Raw genomic sequence first — 22,958 nt, forward strand, 5'->3', positions numbered from 1 at the left:
TGTGGTGGAAGTGCTGCAACCAAGTTCTCAGCAGTAGCTGCAGCACCCCCTGGCAGCGCCCACTTAGCCCAATAGGGCTTCATCAAACTCCAACTCCCATGAAGCCCTGAGCACCGGGGAGGTAATGCTCTGGATACACTCCCTCCCCTAGTCCATCAAGCATAGAGGCATCTTGTCACTATATATATATATATATATATATATATATATATATATATATATATATATATATATATATATATATATAGGCTATATATAAAATGTGTGAATATATATATATATATATATATATATATATATATATATATATATATATATATATATAGGTTATATATAAAATGTGTGAATATATATATATGAAGGCTATTTATAAAATGTGTATATTATATTATATATATATATGTATAATTTAGACAATGTAAAAGCCATTTACCATTTCCCAGTGTTTCAGCTTCAACATAGTGGCTACTGCCAGAATGTCAAGTCACATGGAATGATATAAGCAGGAGAAACATCTGACCGTCACTATGCTTTATTACGCAATGGCCCCAAACGAATGTGCTTGCTACAACAGAGTTAAGAAAGAAGTAAACGACATTACCCAAGATTCAACGCGCCGGCAGTATCCCTGCTCCGCGATCTGTACTCTCTGTTTTGCCTTCCTGCGTCTTGGAACTCGGCCTCCCGTCGTTCCCTGCGAGGAACAAGGGCGGGGCGGCGGTTTGTTTTGGGGTAGCTGACGCAGACCGCGCTGAGACCGGGACATGGAAGATGGCGAGTTTGGAAACAGCAGCCGAGCATGAGCGGATTCTACGGGAATTGGAAAGCACTGACTCCAATTGTATTGGACCAACCCTACGGTAAGCATAGGTGATTACGCAATTGAAAGTCGTGTTTAGGACTTATGTGAATTCCTGCTTACCAGAAACGTAAGAAAGGAAAAGATAATGAACTCCTTACTAGTTAGGGAGGTTCCCATTGAAAACAAAACTAGAAACAAGGAGTATCTTAGGAAGGGAGTATAGGTTTTAGAAGCGGTGCTCCTGAGTCATCAGCCCGTGAGGCCGGTGTTCTGTTAAGTGGAGTGTACACGCCCCATTTGGGGTCACCTTGCACCTGCAAAGTGTTTTCTAAGGCGCTACGCTGGGACAGCCTGTCTCAAGTATGAGCGTGGCATAAATGCTTGCGAAAGCCGGGCGAGCTTCAGCTTGCTATTGCTGTACAGCCACTTGTGGAGTTGAGCCGTGAAGAGCCACACCGTTTGGCCGAGGTGCTGTGACTTTCGCACAGAGGCAGTGAATAAAAAAAATAATCGCTTTGCCGAAGAGTAAATGGAACCGTATGTATCCCTAGCGTACTTTCGGTGTTCCTGTTGATCTTTAATTTGCCACCTAGTTTACCTCAGATGACTTGTGTCCTTATCAGAAGTATGATTCCTATGATATAGTGCCTTACAGAAAGCGTTATTTAACACACATAAGCATCCAGCCTTGAACGAAAACAGAGTTTGGGAACTGTCCATTTTCAGATAGAAGATGAAATTACTGGGAATCCGCATCACCATGAGAATATGCTGCATTATGTCAATATTTTCATAATTTTTATTTAAATTTATAATCTTAACATCAATGAAATTATTTAATTAAAGTGTACCCACAGTGTTTGCTGTCTGAACATTTATAACTTAACTTCTATATGTAATAACCTACAAGTAGTGTGGATGCTTTGTCAAAACTAGTGTTTACACATCTAGAAAGTTTAGTGTAACTTCCAAATGAAAAATACTCATTTGATTTGTTTGTAAGTAAACTCGCACCAAAGGCTTTAGATGAAGACAAATAATTGGTATGCAGCACAGCAGACTCTGTGTCATATGGTTTGCTCAAAAGTTTGAGTGTGTGGGACATCAAGAGTGAAGACCACTAGATTAAAAACGGCAGATCCAGCTGTAGAGCTTGAGAATTGATTACCCTAAGTTGCAAGTAGACACTGCACTTTTCCGATTATGACCCTGGAATTATTTTTAGCTTCCTTTACTGCTTTCTTCATTTAGTACTGGAACAAGGCACCTATGTGACCCAGTTCCTACTAAGGCAATCAATATTTTGATTGTTTTAATAAGTGTTAATTATTTTACAGCCATTAAATGATTTGTAAGGACTAGTAACATTTTTTTTATTCGGTTTCTTTTAGTTTGCCAGTGTTGATTGGTGACAAAGTTTTCTGTTTCTGTGAGAAATGAGTTAATCTGCAACATTATCAATCAATTCCTAACCTCTTAAGCAAGACTTTTGGTTTCCGACATCTAAGGTGCAGGCATTGGCTTTTTTGTTAGGCTCAGTGTTTTGGCGTTGTGTTTTCAATGTTCTCTTATTAATTCTGGCTTGATAAGTAGAATGTTGGTACTTTATCTCCTAGTGGTGTGATGGTGTTCTGCAATAAGTCTGCTTTGCAGCTGTCTGCTGCCACATGATGCGTTGCTTCTTTTGGCACTCTGAAACAATATACTGGGAAATGTTGGTTGTTATAGTGACTTTTGGTGGTTGAGTTTGAAAAATGTAAATTGACAGATTGTGTTGTGTCATCACTGTTCACTACTGGAAAACATCTCATGTTTTCTGAACTTGAGGTCTTATGTCAGTGTTTTACTACATGCTCATTCAAGCTTATATGTCTGTCTTTGTGGAAGTTCATTTCTATCCTAATACTCAAAAACTTTAAAATTCACCATTCCAGAATTAATGTTTGCTTCCATACTTCCACTTCATAGTGTCATTGGGCTTCTTTGTACAACATTCAGTTAATTGCTTTTTATTCTGACTTGATGTCAGAGCATGTGCATGTATTCTGTGATATCTTGGTAATTTCCTGTGAATTATCTTGGGTTTGATTAATTTGGAAGTTCAGCTTTATCTTTTGTTTTGCTTTTTGTTGTATTCTTGCTTGCCTTGTAAAATGCTTTCTGAGTGTGGGAAGTGCCATAAATTAATTATTTAAATTGGATAGGCAGTACTGTATACTTTGAGTATCAATGCATAACAAAATATAATGTTCCTAAACTCATTTAACAGGGATGGTCTGATCAGGTTTTTAAGAGCCAGTACTGATCACCAATTTCATGTTACTGAATTGGCTGATTAAATTACAGCTTCAGATTTTTTTAAATTGCTTTAAAAAGCTGTTTACACCAAACTCCCACAAACGCAGTGCTTGGAAGCCTTATTTTAAATATTATATATTTTCACAAAGTGTTAACTTTGGTATTTTTTTTTTTACATTTTATTTTTAAACTATAGACCACAGGTGTTGCCTTTTTTGTTTTTATTAAATTCTTTAGGCTTATTGGTCAGTGACTATAAAAGTACTAAAATGAATAAAATTACCATAAACAATACTTTTTAAACTAATAAAATATGTACATTCTTCTCATTACAATTACAAGCTGTCATATTGTTTAATTTCTCCTGTAATGCACTTATCTGAAACAAAGCTTAAAGAAGTTTTTTTCACCATTTGTCTAACAAAAATATATATATATACTCACACATTTATTCAGTTAGGCAACACTGGCAATTAAACACTATTTAAATATAAATATACAGGGGGTCCTTGGGTTACAACGTCTCGACATACAATGTTTCGAGTTTACAACGCTCACTCCCATAAAAACTTAAAAAAAAAAAATTGAGATGTGAGAAGGAATAAAGGATTTTTTTTTACTAATTTTTTCTGTTACTACAGTACAGCGTACAGTATATTTATGTCCTTTTCTTTTTTCTGTGACTTAGTTGTTTTTTTATGTTCTAGATTATGATTTTGCAAATGTGTTAAGACAGGTAAGTGACTTAGGCTAGGGTGTGTTTCGACTTGCACCAAAATTCGGGTTACATCACTGTTGTAAGAACAGAACTTTGTCATAACCTGAGGACCCCCTGTACATGCACTTATAAGTTTAAATAATTTTAATAATTAATTGCACTATTTTCTATATTTGTATATGTGTTTTTTTCCCAAAGTGTTCCCTACAACAGTTTACCAGTTAGACATTCCTAATTCTCGAAGCGTAATTATAAATATGGATTACCATTTTAATTATGCAATACTTGTTTTACGAAGACTTAAACTGTATAAAACAAAAAAATGTTCCAAATCCTTAAAATAGTCTGCAAATCTAACAAATGTTCATAAGATGCTTATCAAGAAAATAAAAGGCTAACTTATTTAACAAGTTGACAAGTAAAATAGACAAATTTTGCTTTTAAGCTAAAAAGCCTATTTACAATTTCAAATGCTGTATCTTTACTTATTCTAATTGAAAATGTGAGTTTCTGTTCTAAACCCAAGCTTGCTCACTGTTAAAACTTAGACAAGCAGTGTCCATTTTAATTAATGGACAAATTAAAAAGGTCTGAATTCATTAGATAGATAGATAGATAGATACAGAGCAGCTTTTCTGTTTGCTTGTTTAGAATACAAGCAGCTGAAATGAGTTTCCTTCGTAGGGTGTCTGGGCTTTCCCTTAAAGATAGGGTGAGATGCTCAGTCATCCGGGAGGGGCTCAGAGTAGAGCCGCTGCTCCTCCTCATCGAGAGGAGTCAGATGAGGTGGCTCAGGCATCTGATCAGGATGCCTCCTGAACGTCTCCCTGGTGAGGTGTTCTGGGCACGTCTAACCGGGAGGAGGCCCCAGGGAAGACCCAGGACACGCTGGAGGGACTATGTCTCTCGGCTGGCCTGGGAACACCTCGGGATTCCCCCAGAAGAGCTAGAAGTAGTGGCCGGGGAGAGGGAAGTCTGGGCATCTCTGCTCAAGCTGCTGCCCCCGCAACCCGACCTCGGATAAGCGGAAGAGAATGGATGGATGGATGGATGGGTGGGTTCCCAGAGCTGGTCCTGCCAACATTTGTTGTAAGGCAGGAATGTGCTGATTCCACATACATCCGAAGTCTTCAGGAATTTGGGAGGAAAACTTGAAAATACTTTTAGAAAGCTACTGATGTTCCATCATGTTGCCCCAGTGATAGACATATTGCAGAAAATGTGTATATATACACTGTTTGTGTGTCTGTAAGTGAGCTTTTGCTGTGAATCTGGTACATATTGCATGCAAGGTCGTCTTTATCACGATGGCAGCTTACCTTTTTCCCCCCAAAATATTAAGCTGACAGGCTTCTTTCCTGCTAAATTTTAATTGTTATATTGATAGTGTATTCTTCTTAGTCTTTTTATATATAATTTATAAATGAATACATTTATTTTTTTAAATATGCAATTTAAAATATATGATCCATACTTTGTGGGGAAAAAATCTAGTTACAAGTGTTTGAAATTGTTTTGTTTTAAAAATATATTCACTGAGTACTTGAGTTACAAAATAGGTGTACGTCATAGCTAATAGTTGTACATTGTGTTGATATAATTTGGCAGTCACTTAAGCAGAAAGTATTAATGTGAACAATTCTGATGTGACAATAATATTCACCTGATAGCTGTTAATATGAGGTATAGCATCACGCATAATTGAGAAATGAATGTAGATGGTTCAAGTCATTTTAGATAGATAGATATTTTATTAATCCCAAGGGGGATTTTATCATTAATCAATTTATCATTTTATCATATTATTTTATCAGAAGCTCCAGTTCAGCAATTATTTGATTAATTTAACATCTTAAAAGCATGTATGAAAACTGATGGTACTTAATTGCCGTGTTGTTGTTGTTTCCTTCTGAAACAACTCTGCTACTATCACTCCCAAAAAATATGCTTCTCTGCCTGCTCCTTATTGAAGGGAATTTGTCTTTTGTTTTCCTAAACTCTTCCTTCCATTCCATAGAAAGTGTTTTGTCTAATGTTGCACTGGGAAGGAATGTCATTGGTCATATTTTGCTTTCTAAATGGTCTGTGTATACTTGACTCAGTCTGGCGCTGCCTGCCCTATCAACACTTGTACCTGGTCATCAGAAATTTGCTTATTGAGAGGATTGTAAACTTAAGGAAAAACTAATGTCTGTTGCCTTCATGGGAGTTACCAGAACAGTTTTGGTGTTCCTTGGTTTAGATTCTGCAAGTAGTAGGATTCCTACTGGAAAGACTAACAACTTATTGTTAACACTTTATTTATAAAGTGTAACACTTTATTTTTTGTGAGGTGCCGAATAATGCTACCGTATCTACTGTAAGCTCTGCTTTAGCATCTCCTTTAAGTTTTTAATTGGGTTGAAATATGTTGATTACAATGGCTGTGATACATGGTTTATATCATTGGCTTGCTGTTTAAAAACAGTTTGCTGTTACTCGTGCCCTGGAAGATTTTTACCATCATCAAGTGCTTCACCAAAGGTTCACTGTAATTGCTCAGAATAATTTTATGTTCATATTGTTTTTGACTTTTTCCTCTGTGGTAGTCTGTAGATCTAAACCATACCAGGAAATACACTCCTTTACCTAACATAATGACTAGAAAAGAGTTCACTCTGGGACATAATCATTTTGGGGCTGTAAACTTTGTTTGGAGTACACCATGCATGTAAAAGTGTCATTGTTGAGGACCAGGGGAAAGGTGACTCATCTGACTACATGACTGTATTCCCTGCTTGATGTAGTAAATTTTAACAATGATGACATCTTTCTATGTGAAACACTTGGTTAATAGTTGTGGTGTTGCCTTATATTGAAAGTTTCAGTCATATGATCCAGAGATGCTCGTCTTTGTAAAGTGCAAGTTGAAATAGACATCAGGGTCAACCAGCATATTCTTTAGTGCACAGTTACACCCCAGGTTATTGATATACAGGATGAGCCAAAAAGAAGTACCACATTTCAAACGTTTATTCTACAAAAATGCTACAAAATAAAATAAATTTAATTATAACGCAAGAAATGGTATACAAAGTAGATTTTTTCCACTGTGTTTTAAAAATGATGTCTTCAAGGTGGTGGCCATCATTAGTGATACACTCTTTGAGACGATTTCCCCATTTCAAGGGGAATAGCGATGATTTCATGGCAAATAGCATCCTTGAGGGCTTCAAGGTTTTGAGGTCAGTGTGTGTGTATACCTTCCACATTAGATAGCTGCACAAAAAGAAATTGCACTGAGCAAGATCAAGCGAACGTGAAGGCCAACGAACTTTGCCGTGCAGGGAGATGAGCCTCCCCGGAAACATCTCCCTCAAAACTTGCATGGAGCTCTGCGCTGTGTGAGCTGTTGCTCCATTCTGTTGAAACCAGGCATCCACTACATCCATTTTTTCCAGTTGGGGCTGCAAAACGTTCTCTAGCATTTCAATGTAACGTTCTGAAGTGACGGTGACCATTTCTCCCCCCGCCTCAAAAAAGTAAGGGCCTACAATGCCAAATTCTTCAACGGTGCACCGAACTGTAACACAGTCACTGGGCAGGGGTCTCTGATGAAATTCCCAAGAGTTGGTTTCAGCCCAGTACCAAAAGCTTTGCATATTTACACAACCATTCAAATGGAAATGTGCCTCGTCGCTGCACATGATGATGGCATCTCGATGAACAGTTTGCAGAATGTTCGCGCACAACTCTCTATGGCTCTTCCAGTCTGTCTCAGTGACTTCATGCACTACCATCATTTTGTATGGATGGAAATTAAGGTCCTCATGCAAAATCCTCCTCAGAGAAGCGTTGGAAATGCCTTTCACTTGGACATCATGTTTTAACCACTGTTCTTATGAAGGATCGGCAAGTGATGCTATCAAATATGTCCCAACAATTTGAGCAGCTGGGTCTGCCCAAGGTTTTTATAGCATTAACACAAGCATTATGAAATGTTAATACTGTAGGTAACTTATCTTAATGAACACACCTGTGTGTAGGCACCTGCTTTTAACATAAATTACATGTGATTTATTCAACATATTTTTCTCGGTATACTGTATGTTGTTTTTGTTTGTGGGATAAATGTACATATAAGTAATGTTATTAATTCGGATTTTTTACTGAAGAAGTGAAAGAAACCTTTTGAATATTTTTCCTCAAAGTACTGTTTTTTTGTTTTAATGAAACATAAAATTAGAGTCACACTTGTGGTCTTGGGCACACTTAAATTTTTTTGCAGATCATTGCAATAACTGAATTTTTATGTATATTCAGTCTTTTAACATTTTGCTGTAACAAATACAGTATCATGATCACCCCTGTATTCAATAATGCATGGGTTTTGAGCAACATGTTTTAAAGTGTAGTTTATTCTTATATAGGGCTCATCTCAGAAGACAACCTCAGATTAGATCCACACATTTTAAATATAAAACACTAAACTATCATACATAGTCACTTGCAACACACTAATGTGCATGATATTCTCAAACCTGCTTAATCCAGTTGAGTTTTATGGGGTATAGAGCCTATCCAAATAGCACTAGGCACAGGAAACAGCCTTGGAAACAATCCCGGTAGAGGGCATCATTCAATCATGGGGCCCATTCACACAGATACCCACAGTTTGTCTTACCTGTGCATCTGTGATAATATGGGAGGAAAACTCAAGCAAGCATGGGGAAATCTTGCAAAATCTTCATGCGCCAAAGGTGACCAGAGGTTTGATTTGGCTGTGCTAGTCCCTGTGCTGCCCTATTTTTGTGAAAAGACAATGATGAATTTACCAGCTAGAATGATCTATTTATTGTGAACATATTGGAAGTGAAAGATAGCCAGTGTTAAAATTTTAAGGGGTCAGTTAGTAGTGGAGGAGGGGAAGGCAAAAATTTCAGTAGATAGGTCCTGGAGAAAATGAAAATCATAAGGGTCCATGTTCTTTGGGATAAGCAAGTATAATTCTGGCTGACGGCCAATTTGCAGCCCCAAGTTGCTCTTCACTATAGTATGGTACATGTTAATGTTCATAATTGTGGCAGTATTTACTTCATTTAATTGTATTTTCAGTGCTTGTAAGCTTTTTCTTCCATTTAATATTTTCATATTGTGACAGTAGGTGACGCTGTACCAGCGCTTAACCCGACACAAACAGATGCAGGAGACACACTTATAAAAGCACAAGCTTTTTATTTTTTTTTCTTCGCCTGTGGGCAGCACCTTCCCTGTTTCCCACAGGCACAACACAGTCCCAATAAGCACGATCGCAATACTCTTCTTCTCTTTTATCTCCCCACTCTTCCCGGCAAGCTTAGTCTCCCTCCTCCCGACTCTGCCTTACTGAGTAGAGGCTGCACCCGGAAGTGCTCCAGGTGCTCGTTGACCTAATTCTGGCTGCATTTCCGGGTGTGGCAGAAGAGCTGCTCTCCAAGGCTCAGCAGCAGCTGCAACACCCCCTGATGGCGCCCCCGGATCCCAACAGGGCTGTATCCAACTCCATCTCCCATGAAGCTCTGCGGGAGTCTGAGGCACCACTGCAACCCATGGGGGCTGCCATCTAGTGTCCCAGAAGAGGAACTGTTCTGGCCACGCTTGCTTCCCCGGTCCTCTCAGTGAAGAATAGTCCCGGCCGGACAAGGACCCCGGCTGTCTGTGACAATATTTAATATTAATTCAAATAATTTATTTAAATATGGACAGAGTTCCATCCATTTTCTAACCCGCTGAATCCGAACACAGGGTCACGGGGGTCTGCTGGAGCCAATCCCAGCCAACACAGGGCACAAGGCAGGAAACAATCCTGGGCAGGGTGCCAACCCACCGCAGATGGACAGAGTTTTCTGATCAAAATATCTACATCCATACTAACATAAGAAGTTCCCTGTACTTGAGCTGCTGTCATTCTTAATGTGAGAGATCAGTGAGCCAAGTAAGACACTTTAGAATACATTTTATTAGTGAAGAACTGAGGCAGCTTGCATCTCCAAAACAAAAAATAAGAAAAATGTTGCAAGTGTGAAATTGCCTTAGTTTTCCTTTATTTTTTAGCTTGGTAACAAGTATTATACTGTACTATTATGTGAAGATTTAAGAATCCTCATTTTAAAGAAAACTTTCCAAATTTCACTTGAATTTTTCACAACTAAAGTATTCTCTTCATAGATCTTAATGTGTTCCAGACTTTTACCTACTTTCTATTCTTCTGAGTTAATGCATATGTAGCTATTATATCCACTCTTTTAGGTAGATAACGTAGTACCCTAGGTTCTTGTCTATAAGCCGGACTCATGTATAAGCCGGAGACCAAAAATCATACGAATTTTTAAAATAAAATCGTATCATAGATAAGCCGGACTCATGGATAAGCCGAACGTACTATAACCTGTAACTAATAGAAGGGAGGGAGGTCAGTGGTCTCACTCGCACCCAGGGGGGAGAGAGTGTGAGATATTGGCGTCTCTCTCACTCCCCGCATGGCGCGGTTGGAGCGGCCGCAGCGCGTTCTTTCTGCTCTGGGCGTCGCCGAGCCAACACGCGCTCGTAGCGGTCATTTAAATTGTGATTTTATATGTAAGCATATTTAAATATATATCGCGGATTTTTTGCTGGTTCGCGGATTTCTGCGGACAATGGGTCTTTTAATTTCTGGTACATGCTTCCTCAGTTGGTTTGCCCAGTTGATTTCATACAAGGGACGCTATTGGCAGATGGCTGAGAAGCTACCCAACTTACTTTTCTCTGTCTCTCTTGCGCTGACTATCTGTGATCCTGACGTATGGGGATTGAGCAGGGGGGCTGTTTGCACACCTAGACGATACAGACGCTCGTCTAAAAATGCTGAAAGATTATCTTCACGTTGCTATCTTTTGTAAAGCTGATTCCTGAAAAGACATGCTGCACAGTGCTTCGCATACTTAAAAGCTCGAAGGGCACGTATTGATTTTTGACTGAAAAACAAACTCTGTCTCTCTCTCTCTTCCTGCTCCTGACGGAGGGGGTGTGAGCTGCCGCCTTCAACAGCTTTGTGCCGCGGTGCTTCGCATACTTAAAAGCCAAACAGACATATTGATTTGTTTGCTTCACTCCTTTGAAGAGGAAGATATGTTTGCATTCTTTTAATTGTGAGACGGAACTGTCATCTCTGTCTTGTCATGGAGCACAGTTTAAACTTTTGAAAAAGAGACAAATGTTTGTTTGCAGTGTTTGAATAACGTTCCTGTCTCTCTACAACCTCCTGTGTTTCTGCGCAAATCTGTGACCCAAGCATGACAATATAAAAATAACCATATAAACATATGGTTTCTACTTCGCGGATTTTCTTATTTCGCGGGTGGCTCTGGAACGCAACCCCCGCGATGGATGTATAAGCCGGACTTATGTATAAGCCGATATTCTATTTTTTCATTTTCACAACTTTTTTCCTTAGATAAGCCGCGGCTTATAGACAAGAACTTAGGGTACTTTATTTATTCCAAGGGGTAAATTTAGCTTCTACAGAAGCTCAATGAATATAGAAATATTATAACAAACAGCAGCCCCCTTCAAATACAAACTAGAGTTACTAAAAAGAAGAAAACTTCTTACTTGCCTAAATATAGGAAAGCAGTTGTGGTGAGTCATTTTAAAGGCATACAGCTGTAGGTATGAAGGTGCCCTAGCAGTATTTCTTCACACTAGCAGGTCATGGGTGTGTCCCATTACTACAGTTGCCTTTATAATTAACTTCCTGATTCAGTTTACATAAATTGGAGTAAAATTACCTGCACAGCACACTTCACCAAAGCGCAGAAAATTGCACTGGTTATCATGGAGTTATAGAACTTGTATAATATGTCAGTTCCCACCTTAAAGTAGTACCATCTCCTAAGCAAAAAGAGCCTGTGGTGCTCTTTGTTATGTAGTTTCTCTTTGGTACTATACCAGTAAACAGTTATTGACACTGTGGGAGAAATGTTTGCTTTAATTGATAAGAGCAGTTGAATGTTATCTACATAAGTTTGAGAGTGAATGTTATGTTTTTAAATGCTACCAACCAAAAAAGTCAGAGAAAGGAGTATTGGTCTTAGATATGTGCCCTGACTGATTTTACATCTAGCTGGAATCAAGAATGAAAAAGTAGTGTAATCAGATTTAACTATACGTATATCAAAAGCAATTTAATTAAATATTATTTAAACTTACTGACCGTTAAACTGTAGTACTAGGGTGTTATACCGTGTTAGCCAGGCTTTTCTCTGACCGTTAAACAAAATTTTTTAAAATTTCTATTGTATGCTCTGGTCAGCCATGTTAAAAGATCTATATATATATAATTCATTAAGCCGGAAGACAAGTAGCCACCCATGGAAAGCACGCCGGAAGGGGCGTGGATTGACTAAGCCGCCGACAAGACCATTGGATACGACGACAACTCGCAGAGCCACGCCCACCAACTTGGATGCGACGCCTCGGAAAACACGCCGTCATTTATGTTCGTCTGTCCTACAGTACACATGCACCTCTGAGCCACGTTGACTTTTCGGTTACGATGCACGGCCGTGTGCACCATAGCAAACTGTTTTACACGCTACATACAGCAATTCGCACCCGCGACAGACATGCGTCTTCTTAGATGGTGCTGCAGGAACACGGAAGACGTTTCCCCGCCCACCAACACTCCGTTTTCCCCGGCCCGCGTCTACCCTCGCTCTATAGGCATTCACACTGCCTGCTCATGTGCCCGGACGCAAAAAACTCACAGACCACCCAGTTAGTTCCTTTCGTCTGTGCTAGGAGTCCACATGCACCTCTGTGCCACATTGACTTTTCATTATTCGTTTCGGTTACGACACCCGACCACATCCACCATCGAAAACCATGGGAAACGAACAACGAAGCCCCGCCCAGAAACTCTACCCCTCCGCCAACTCGAACAGCTCATCAAACACATACTCGCTTTGGTCTGTGCTGCTGTCCAAATCCAGCTGTGAGCCACGTTGACTGTTCTTTTGCCCTCCATGGCTACGGCTTCAAATGTATTTCATGGAAACAACACTATGTCATAGAAATTCCTGCATCAGGTAACTGTTTGTTTCTATCAGTCGGGTTTTTTTGGAAAAATGTCATTGACGAAACTGTTGCTCTCAAACTTAGCAACATGGCTGTTGGCTTTGTTTGCCAACATTGGGATAACGTCGGCGAGGTGGTCACAAATTGCAACAACTCATCACACAAGGATGCCCTGTCTCTCGAGGCATTCAAACTGCCGGAAGACAACCATGGGATACGCAGAAAATAGCCATGTCAGTCAACGCAGATCAGACACCCAGGCAAACAACACTGAATAATCAATAGCTGCAACTACTTTGCCCACCCCAACTCCTTACCTGAGTTGGTTTCGTCTCTGTTCAGCAGTGTTTCCCAAACTCGGTCCTGGTGAACCCCTGTGGCTGCGGGGTTTTGTTCCAACCAGATTCCTAATCATTAATGCCAGTGAAACTCATCCGGGATAAGTCGGTTTTTCAAACGCAGCCGTGTAGCAGCTTAGTCTAGCAAGATGTAATAATCCGAGATGAATGCGCGCCCTCGCGCTGAGTGAAAAGCCAATATATATTGAGTCTAGAAAACATGATCAGCAAGTCTTTGATAGGCTGCAACAAAATGATGAAAGAACGGGCGCATTTTTTTCATACAAACTGGGTGGGTGGGTGTTAGTTAGTTAATTAGTTACTCGAAGGATTTCAAGATTTAATACAGTAATCCCTCCTCCATCGCGGGGGTTGCGCTCCAGACCCCCCCGCGAAAGGTGAAAATCCGCGAAGTAGAAACCATATGTTTATATGGTTATTTTTATATTGTCATGCTTGGGTCACAGATTTGCACAGAAACACAGGAGGTTGTAGAGAGACAGGAACATTATTCAAACACTGAAAACAAACATTTGTCTCTTTTTCAAAAGTTTAAACTGTGCTCCATGACAAGACAGAGATGACAGTTACGTCTCACAATTAAAAGAATGCAAACATATCTTCCTCTTCAAAGGAGTGCAAGTCAGAGAGAGAGAAAAAAGCAAACAGTCAAAAATCAATAGGGCTGTTTGGCTTTTAAGTATGCGAAGCACCGCCGGACAAACTACTGTAGTTGCAAGGAAGGGAGCAAGCATTTTTCAGCATTTTTTAGAGGAGCGTCCGTATCCTCTAGGCTGGTGTGCGAACAGCCCCTCTGCTCACACCCCAGAGCGAGAGAGAGAGGAAAGCAAACAATCAAAAATCAATACGTGCTGTTTGATCTTTTAAGTATGCGGAGCACCATGCAGGAAGCATATCGCTTGCAAAGCACCCACATGTAAGCCCAGCAAAGAAAGGTGCAGTGTGAAGGTAATCTTTCAGCGTTTTTTGAGGAGCGGCCGTGTCCTCTAGGGGTGCGAACAGCCCCCGTGCTCACAATATATTTGAGGAGTTTTATTTAATACATAATACACGCTGTGGTTGGGTAGCTTCTCAGCCATCTGCCAATAGCGTCCCTTGTGTGAAATCAACTGGGCAAACCAACTGAGGAAGCGTGTACCAGAAATTAAAAGACCCATTGTCCACAGAAATCCGCGAACCAGCAAAAAATCTGTGATATATATTTAAATATGCTTACATATAAAATCCGCGATGGAGTGAAGCCGCGAAAGTCGAAGCGCGATATAGCGAGGGATTACTGTATACACAAGCGGTAACACTGTAAAAGCGGTCCAAACCAGAAAAGACGGCTGGCAAAAAGTGGCCTACAAATTAAAGGCATGTGCATTGTACTTACTAAAAGCAGTGTTACGGATTTTGCAAATGTTAATTTTTTTCCCTCTGCTTAAAAAACATTAAAAAAGCGGCGTAATTATGCAGCATATACTACACCACGAGTTGGTATGCAGCGTGTAAAACAGTTTGTTTGTCGTGGATAATTTGCCTTTTACTTTTAAGACGAAGACAATTTCCAGTTAGATTTGCCTTTGCGATGACAATTAATAAGGCACAGGGCCAAACTTTCAAAAACATGGCTAGTGGGTCATACGCTCACACTGATTACGTCCCTGCCCTTTGTACACCCACCCCCCGGTACTACCATGGTCGGGTGACTTACGTGACGTACGTGACGTAGATTATATATAGAAAAGCAGCCAAAACCGCAAACAACAATGAAAAGTCTACGTGACTCACAAGTGCATGTGGACTGTGCAAAGAGCAAAACGACTCAGGTGACGAGTTGGGGGTGGGCACATGAAATGTTACTTTTCTTGGCGATTTATTACATTACCGATTTTTCAAATGTTAATTTTCTCCCTGTGCTTAAAAATCATTAAAAAAGCAGCCTGATTATGCGGCGTATGGTACGCCGCGGGTTGGCTAGTACTCTTTAAACCTAATAGTACAGTGACTTAAGTATTTCTTGTACTGGAAATATTAGAATATGAAGTATAATATTGAGAATATTGTAATGAAACCAGGCTAAAACGTTTCAAACCGGTTGTAAGGCTTAAGATGAGGTTAATGGTGCATTTAAAACCAGGCTGTAATTTTGAGATGATGGTGTAGAGAAGGTTTAATATTGAATGTAATGATGTTTTTGTATGCACAGGTGTAGGCAGCTGAGAATCATTTTGAAAACATTCAATTGATTTATTTGTTTATAACACATTAAGTTAACAGATGTTGTTTCTATAATAATGACATTCCTGTTAATGTATAGTTTAATGTCAGCTATTGCACTTACAGGTGACTTTTCTGCAACTTTCTTCCTTTTTTTAGAAGATGCTCAGGAATAGAAATGCCATGCATTTATGCAGGTAACCTGATCTATAATTTCCAGTGGGTTCTCTGCATCTTGTTTGAAGTGGTTGCGCACATAGTCTAAATTTTTATTTATGGCAGGTATTTTCCTTTACTTAATACCATACCCAAATTCTGTCAGATAACATTTCATATAGGAGGCATATGTTTTGTGTTTTGTTTTTGTCTATTTAAATCACTTGTAAATTAATTGCGAAAATTATATAGAATATTGGATTTTAAGTATGTTTTCTTTCTGTGGTAGCTTTTCAGTTTGATTTTACAGATAATGCAATTGTTGAAAAGCAATACTGACATTTACATTTTTTTGTTTTTGCTTGTTTAACATCAAATTGTGTTTTGTGTTATATTTGTATTTGAATTCCTGCAGTGCAAACAGATGTGTATTAATGGAAATAGTTTTAAATATTTCTCTTTTTTATAGTAATCCTGATTTACTTAAGTAGGTTAGAGAATGTTATATTAATGTAAGTGTTTCTTTGTATTACTGTTGCATGCCGTCATAGTGGTGTGCTGCACTATTAACTGCAGTTGCATTTACCATGGCGACAGTTTTTCTCTGAACTTGGAGTGAGAACTGCTAGCTGAACTGTGGTTCATTCTCAGTGTTGGCTACATGCCAGATTGTTTTTAAACTAGAAAGCCTCTAGCTGTTTGCAGTGATGTGCTGTGTCTGCCTTGAATTTGATTTATGTCTGTCTCTTGTCTAAAGAAATCCAATGACTCAGCCGGTGGAGTCTGTAGTATACTTATACATGTTTGCCCTTGAGCATAGCAGAATGTAGTTCAGTTGCGAAGATGTCTTGCCGAAAATAGCAAACACTCTAAATCAAGTAATTGTCAGTGCTTGGTAATAAACAGTGACATGGCAATATTCAAAGCGTATTTTTTGTTAATTAATTATAAGTGAATTGTAAATTAAAACATTTTAAATTAACAGGGTAAGGGCATGTTTTTGCATATTCACTGTTGTGCATAATAACTTCCTTTGTGAATACAATTTGTTTAGCACTTCAGATGCTTACTGGTGGTTGAGGGAAATCAAAGTTGGACTTTAAAGCAGTGCACTACAATTGCTAAGGCACTGGGCTTTAAACCACAAGGTTTACAGTTCACTCTGTAACTCTCACTCCCTAGATTACCCTGAGGAAGCCAGATTACCTTCCTATATTACGTATACTTGAACTCAAGATATAAATTTGTCCATTATTAAAACATTCCTGCATTAGATCAATTCCTGCTTTTTCTAGTGACATGGCTTATGTAAAAAAGCAATTTTACAGGAAAGTGAACTCTTTTGAATTGAAACTGGTAATAAATAGGGCAGGGAAATATATTTTTTATGTGATTCGTATATTGTAAGCATGCAAAAGCCAGTATTGCTATGTTCAACACTTTTATTTAAACTTCCACAACAACCTCTGCATATTAAATAAAATCCATTAAAATCTCCATCAGGTTTTCTGAATGGCAGGTATGTTCTGAATGTTAACTCTGCCCATGTTGCCTGGAGACGTTGATTGTGAAAAAATAGGGCGAGGATTAGATGAGGAAACATTTAGAACAAGTAGAGTAAGAAGTGCTGTTTGGAATTGGATTGATTTTCCTAGGATGGCAGTTAAAGCAGTACAGCATATAGAGACAATACATATTACTGCATATGAAATTGTCATCTTGGCATTTGTAGCACCTGCAATAATGTGCTCTTCTGCTTGCCTGGCAAATCACATCCACAGCTCCCATCCTCCCGTCCCACCGCGGCGTTGGATGATGATGTTTTGTGGCTCGTGATGGTCCTAGAAGCATCATGTCACACTGAGTGGATGCTTCGCCTCTCTCTGACGGCTGTTTACACGGCGTGGAGGCAGCTTTAGACACTTTTTCTTCATCTATAGCTAGGCCTAATTTTAATGTAGGAGTGGGAAGTGCTGATCCGCTTTTGATTTTCGACCAGTCCCGCCCCAGTATCACCGCAAAAGGAGGATTTGGAAGGACCTCTATGGTAAATTTCACAAGCAATCTTTCACAGCTGATGTAACAGGTAGTGGAACTGTACCAGTGGGTTTTCTCCATGGATACTGGTTGTACTGGTCGGTGTTTTAAGTCATTGTCGTGGAAGCATGTATTGGTGTGCAACAATAGAATTGTTGCTGCCGGAATTAAACAAGGCCTCGGTTTTATATCCATTTACAATCACCACTCCTATATGTGGAATCTCCAGAGGGTTTATCAGAGCACAACAACCCCTCCCCCTGCTCCACCTGCATTCCTCCTCATCTCCAAGTAGGTTGCGCGCCCGCACAGGCTCTGGCTTTCAATGGGCTGAAACTTTGGGATGTAATCCGTCCAGACTCGACTAAGGGACAGTTCTGCCTTCTGGTCTTTTTCTATGAGCTCATCTATATTTTTAAATTGTTGTCCCCAGACTGGCTGGGTAAAACCCTCAGGGAGCTGATTTAAGAGCAGGTAGCATGTCACCTGCTGCACCATTTGTAGGGGACTGTTGTCCCATGGCCTTAGCCATGCCCTTAATTTGTTCCAGAGGATGTGAGCCTGTTGATGGGTTGGCCACTCAGGGTCCAATCTCCACCTATTCACATTTGTTACCTGTCAGTCTTTTAGCCTTAGTAGGGAGGAGAGCATAATAAGCTTTATATATAATATACTGTGTGTGTGTATATATACTGATATATATATATACTGTATATTACAGTACTGTGCAAAAGTTTTAGGCAGGTGTAAAAAAATGCTGTAAACAAAGAATGCTTTCAAAAATGGAAGTGTTAATCATTTATTTTCATCAATCAACAAAATGCAATGAATGAACAAAAGAGAAATCTAAATCAAATTAATATTTGGTGTGACCACCCTTCAAAACAAAGTTGATTTATTTCAGTAATTCCATTCAAAAAGTGAAACTTGTATATTCGATTCATTCATTACACACAGACTGATGTATTTCAAATGTTTATTTCTTTTAATGTTGATGATTATAACTGACAACTAATGAAAGTCCCAAATTCAGTATCTCGGAAAATTAGAATATCAATTAAGACCAATGCAAAAAAAGGATTTTTAGAAATGTTGGCCAACTGAAAGGTATGAACATGAAAAGTATGAGCATGTACAGCACTCAATATTTAGTTGGGGCTCCTTTGGCCTGGATTACTGCAGCAATGCGGCATGGCATGGAGTCGATCAGTCTGTGGCACTGCACAGGTGTTATGAGAGCCCATGTTGCTCTGATAGTGGCCTTCAGCTCTTCTGAATTGTTGGGTCTGGCGTATTGCATCTTCCTCATCACAATACCCCATAGATTTTCTATGGGGTTAAGGTCAGGCGAGTTTGCTGGCCAATCAATAACAGGGATACCATGGTCCTTAAACCAGGTACTGGTAGCTTTGGCACTGTGTGCAGGTGCCAGGTCCTGTTGGAAGATGAAATCTGCATCTCCATAAAGTTCGTCAGTAGCAGGAAGCATGAAGTGCTCTAAAAATTCCTGGTAGACGGCTACATTGACCTTGGACCTCAGAAAACACAATGGACCAACACCAGCAGATGACATGGCACCCCAAACCATCACTGACTGTGGAAACTTTACACTGGACCTCACACAACATGGATTCTGTGCCTCTCCTCTCTTCCTCCAGACTCTGGGACATTGATTTCCAAAGGAAATGCAAAATTTACTTTCATTAGAGAACATAACTTTGGACCACTCAGTAGCAGTCCAGTCCTTTTTGTCTTTAGCCCAGGCGAGACGCTTCTGACGCTGTCTCTTGTTCAAGAGTGGCTTGATACAAGGAATGCGACAGCTGAAACCCATGTCTTGCATACGTCTGTGCGTGGTGGTTCTTGAAGCACTGACTCCAGCTGCAGTCCATTCTTTGTGAATCTCCCCCACATTTTTGAATGGGTTTTCTTTCACAATCCTCTCCAGGGTGCGGTTATCCCTATTGCTTGTACACTTTTTCCTACCACATCTTGTCCTTCCCTTTGCCTCTCTATTAATGTGCTTGGACACAGAGCTCTGTGAATAGCCAGCCTCTTTAGCAATGACCTTTTGTGTCTTGCCCTCCTTGTGCAAGGTGTCAATGGTTGTCTTTTGGACAACTGTCAAGTCAGCAGTCTTCCCCATGATTGTGTAGCCTACAGAACTAGACTGAGAGACCATTTAAAGGCTTTTGCAGGTGTTTTGAGTTAATTAGCTGATTAGAGTGCGGCACCAGGTGTCTTCAATATTGAACCTTTTCACAATATTCTAATTTTCCGAGATACTGAATTTGGGACTTTCATTAGTTGTCAGTTATAATCATCAACATTAAAAGAAATAAACATTTGAAATACATCAGTCTGTGTGTAATGAATGAATCTAATATATAAGTTTCACTTTTTGAATGGAATTACTGAAATCAACTTTGTCATGATATTCTAATTTTTTGACCAGCACCTATATGTGTGTGTGTGTGTGTATGTATATACATATATATAATATACACACACACACACACAGTTTATATACTGTATATATGTGTGTGTGTGTATAAACGTACACAGACACACACGATAGTCTCAACAATACCAGAATGACTAAAAAGGACAAAAATTAAAAAGAAAGAAAACAAAACTCCTGACTTGGTAGTCACAGTAATAGTGAGGTATTATACAGGTGTATGTATTTATTTTGGCAGAAAGGAGCCTGTTGGCTGAAAATCCTACGTGTTAGTCAGTCAGGGAGATTTCTTCCTTCTCTACTACTTCCAGGGGGGTCCCGAGTGTATCTGATTTGAGCCTGATCCTTTAATTAGCTTGTTGATTCGGTGGGACTCTCATGAAGTGATGTTACCAGCCCAGAACACCACAGTGTAAAAAAAATTGCACTCGCCATCAAAAGATTTGTAGAGAATGTAAAGGATGCCAATGCCCACATCAGTGCAGTCTCCTTAGGAAAAAAGGTTGCTGTGCACTTTCATATATAGTTCCTCTGTGTTATTAGACCAGTCCAACCTGTCACTGATGTGGGCCTCCATGGACTTGGGCCTTGGTTTTGTTTGATGCAAAATTCACCACCTGATTCTCCTATACTCTGATCCCCTTCCCCTTATCAGTTTACCCTGTTAAGTTTAGAGTTATCCAAGAATTTCTGAAAGTGACCTAACATAATGTTATAAAAAAATGAACAATTTTAAAATATAGGTTTTTCATTATTCAATTTTTAATATCATAATCTGTCATAACATGCTAGGTTTTCGTTTTGGGGATAGCATTGTATTTATGCGAACTACAGAGCTGGAAAAGAGCTTTAAAATGAAATGAGAACCATTTCTGTGCAATGTGTATTTAGGGAGATACTGCCAGTGATATTGACAGTAACTTGTTAGCTTACATCCTCCTTAATATTGATCCAAGACATGTGCAATTTCAGTTCCATGGGTGACTGTTATGACCAAATCAGCATGCCAAGTTTTGTCAAAATCTGTGATGATGAGGTCCAAAAGTGTGATAATTTGACATGGAATTATTCATTCATAGAACTGACCAAAGCTACTGAAATGGAGCTGATGCCTCCATATGTTTGAAGCACTGATTTCTCTGAGGAGGGTGTATCTTTTTGGCTTAGGAGTTCAACAGATTCTTTGATAAGTAATTGCAAAGATTGATTCAACCTTTTAGAAACTGTCAAGCTGCTTTTGTGGCACTGCAGTCTGCTTCATAATATTTGTGTTCTTGTGGATAATGCCTCTCTGTGTTAATTGCTCTTTAAAACAATGTGCTATTTTTGCATGTGCTATTTAAACAAAAGGGTAAATTAAGGTTATCTAAGGAAAGAGTAAAACAAGTATACAGAGTATATGACATCAAATATTTGTAGTTCAGCTAGCAATTGTCTGGAAAACCGGTTCTAACAGATGAGTGCAAGAAATTTATTTTGCTAATTTTTGTTTATTTTAAAGGCTTGCATCAGCTTTTAGTCATTGTACAGTAATCCCTCACTTATCGCGGGAGATAGGTTCCAAGGCCGACCGCGATAACTAAATTTCTGCGAAGTAGGGACACCATATTTATTTAATTATTCAACGTGTATTTGGATGTTTTTAAACCCTCCCTGTATTGTTTACAACCCACCCTTTACTCTATTAATAACAGGGACAACTGCTAAGCAATATGAAATCGGTAGATAAGTTTGCACTTACTGTATAGCGAAGTACACGTAGCTATATATGACGTGATGATGGTGATGAATATGCTGTGCAGTAAAAATGATGACGATGAAGGTGTCCTCCAGAATTGTAAGAGCTGTTACTAGTTTGATGCATCCTTCTGAGACGATGGTTAACTTTACTTTTAGAGCCAAGGATATTTGTTACAGCCTGAGCTAATTTGTTCTCTGCCAGAAAGAACTTTTTGTAGAGGTGAATATCTTCAGCGTGGTACCCTACTGATTCGAACCGGCTACTCCACCTGGTGTTTCCTGCCTCGGGGTTTCCTGGCAGGCTTCTTGAAGAAGGCAGACTTTACCCACATCACTATTGATGCTGCCTCAGTAACATATTTATAGTGCTGCCAGATCTCTCCCACCAAATCGATGACATGGCACAAGCAGTTTGGATGTACATTGTTAGGCATAACATCTTTTAAAACTTCCTGGTATGCTTTCAGACAGTATGATACATTGTCTGTAACCACTGCTAAAATGTCATTAAGATTTAGCTGGTTGTTGTGAAGGAACTGAAACCCTGCCTGTGAAAAGGTGGAAAAGTTGCAGCTCTTCATAAAGATAACATCTACCAAAAAGTACTGGTCTTCAGTACCTGTAATTGTAATTACGTAAATTATTTCTAATGATTTTTAAACCTTAAGTGTTTACAGATTGAAAACTTGCATAATTTCATCTACTGCATATCTTAAAATAATTAATTACAAAGCAAAAGCAAATAATCTGCATGATGCTAAATATGGGAATTAAACAGAAAAAAAGAAAGAGACCCGCTTTTAAGGGCTCGTTGCATCTGAGGAGAAGCCTGCTCTTTTGCCCAGGTGTTTAGGTGCTGAGTTTATAATGGAAGAGTCAAATGTGGACCTTGCGTTCCTTGTCAACGCGAGGCAAAACATCTATTAAATCCAAAAACATTATTGTTAATTTTTAAAAGGAAACCCGTTAACAACCAGTACTGTTCATTAATAACATTTTTTTATGGGAAAGACTGTTAATACCGGTTAAATATAATTTCATGTTCAATTAGAACTGCCATTTTAAAAGAATTACCATACAGCACAAACAGATAGAGGCACAACTGAGTTTCTA

General features: G+C 39.2%; 1 protein-coding gene across 2 annotated transcripts in view; it reads left to right on the forward strand.

Moving 5' to 3' along the window:
• The first annotated feature begins 692 nt into the window (after positions 1–692).
• The window catches only part of exoc6b (exocyst complex component 6B), a 625,017-nt gene continuing 602,751 nt past the window's right edge, over positions 693–22,958 (forward strand). Inside the window, exon 1 of one of the 2 annotated variants that reach the window (XR_007935144.1) lies at positions 693–860. Coding sequence is in view for 1 of the 2 variants with exons in the window: in XM_028801461.2 (XP_028657294.2) it covers positions 772–860 (89 nt within the window). In the remaining variant the exon portion in view is untranslated. The remainder of the gene's footprint in view (positions 861–22,958) is intronic. The other variant, XM_028801461.2, reaches the window with a different exon arrangement.

This window comes from Erpetoichthys calabaricus, chromosome 5 (assembly GCF_900747795.2).
Source record: "Erpetoichthys calabaricus chromosome 5, fErpCal1.3, whole genome shotgun sequence".
Lineage (NCBI taxonomy): Eukaryota > Metazoa > Chordata > Cladistia > Polypteriformes > Polypteridae > Erpetoichthys > Erpetoichthys calabaricus.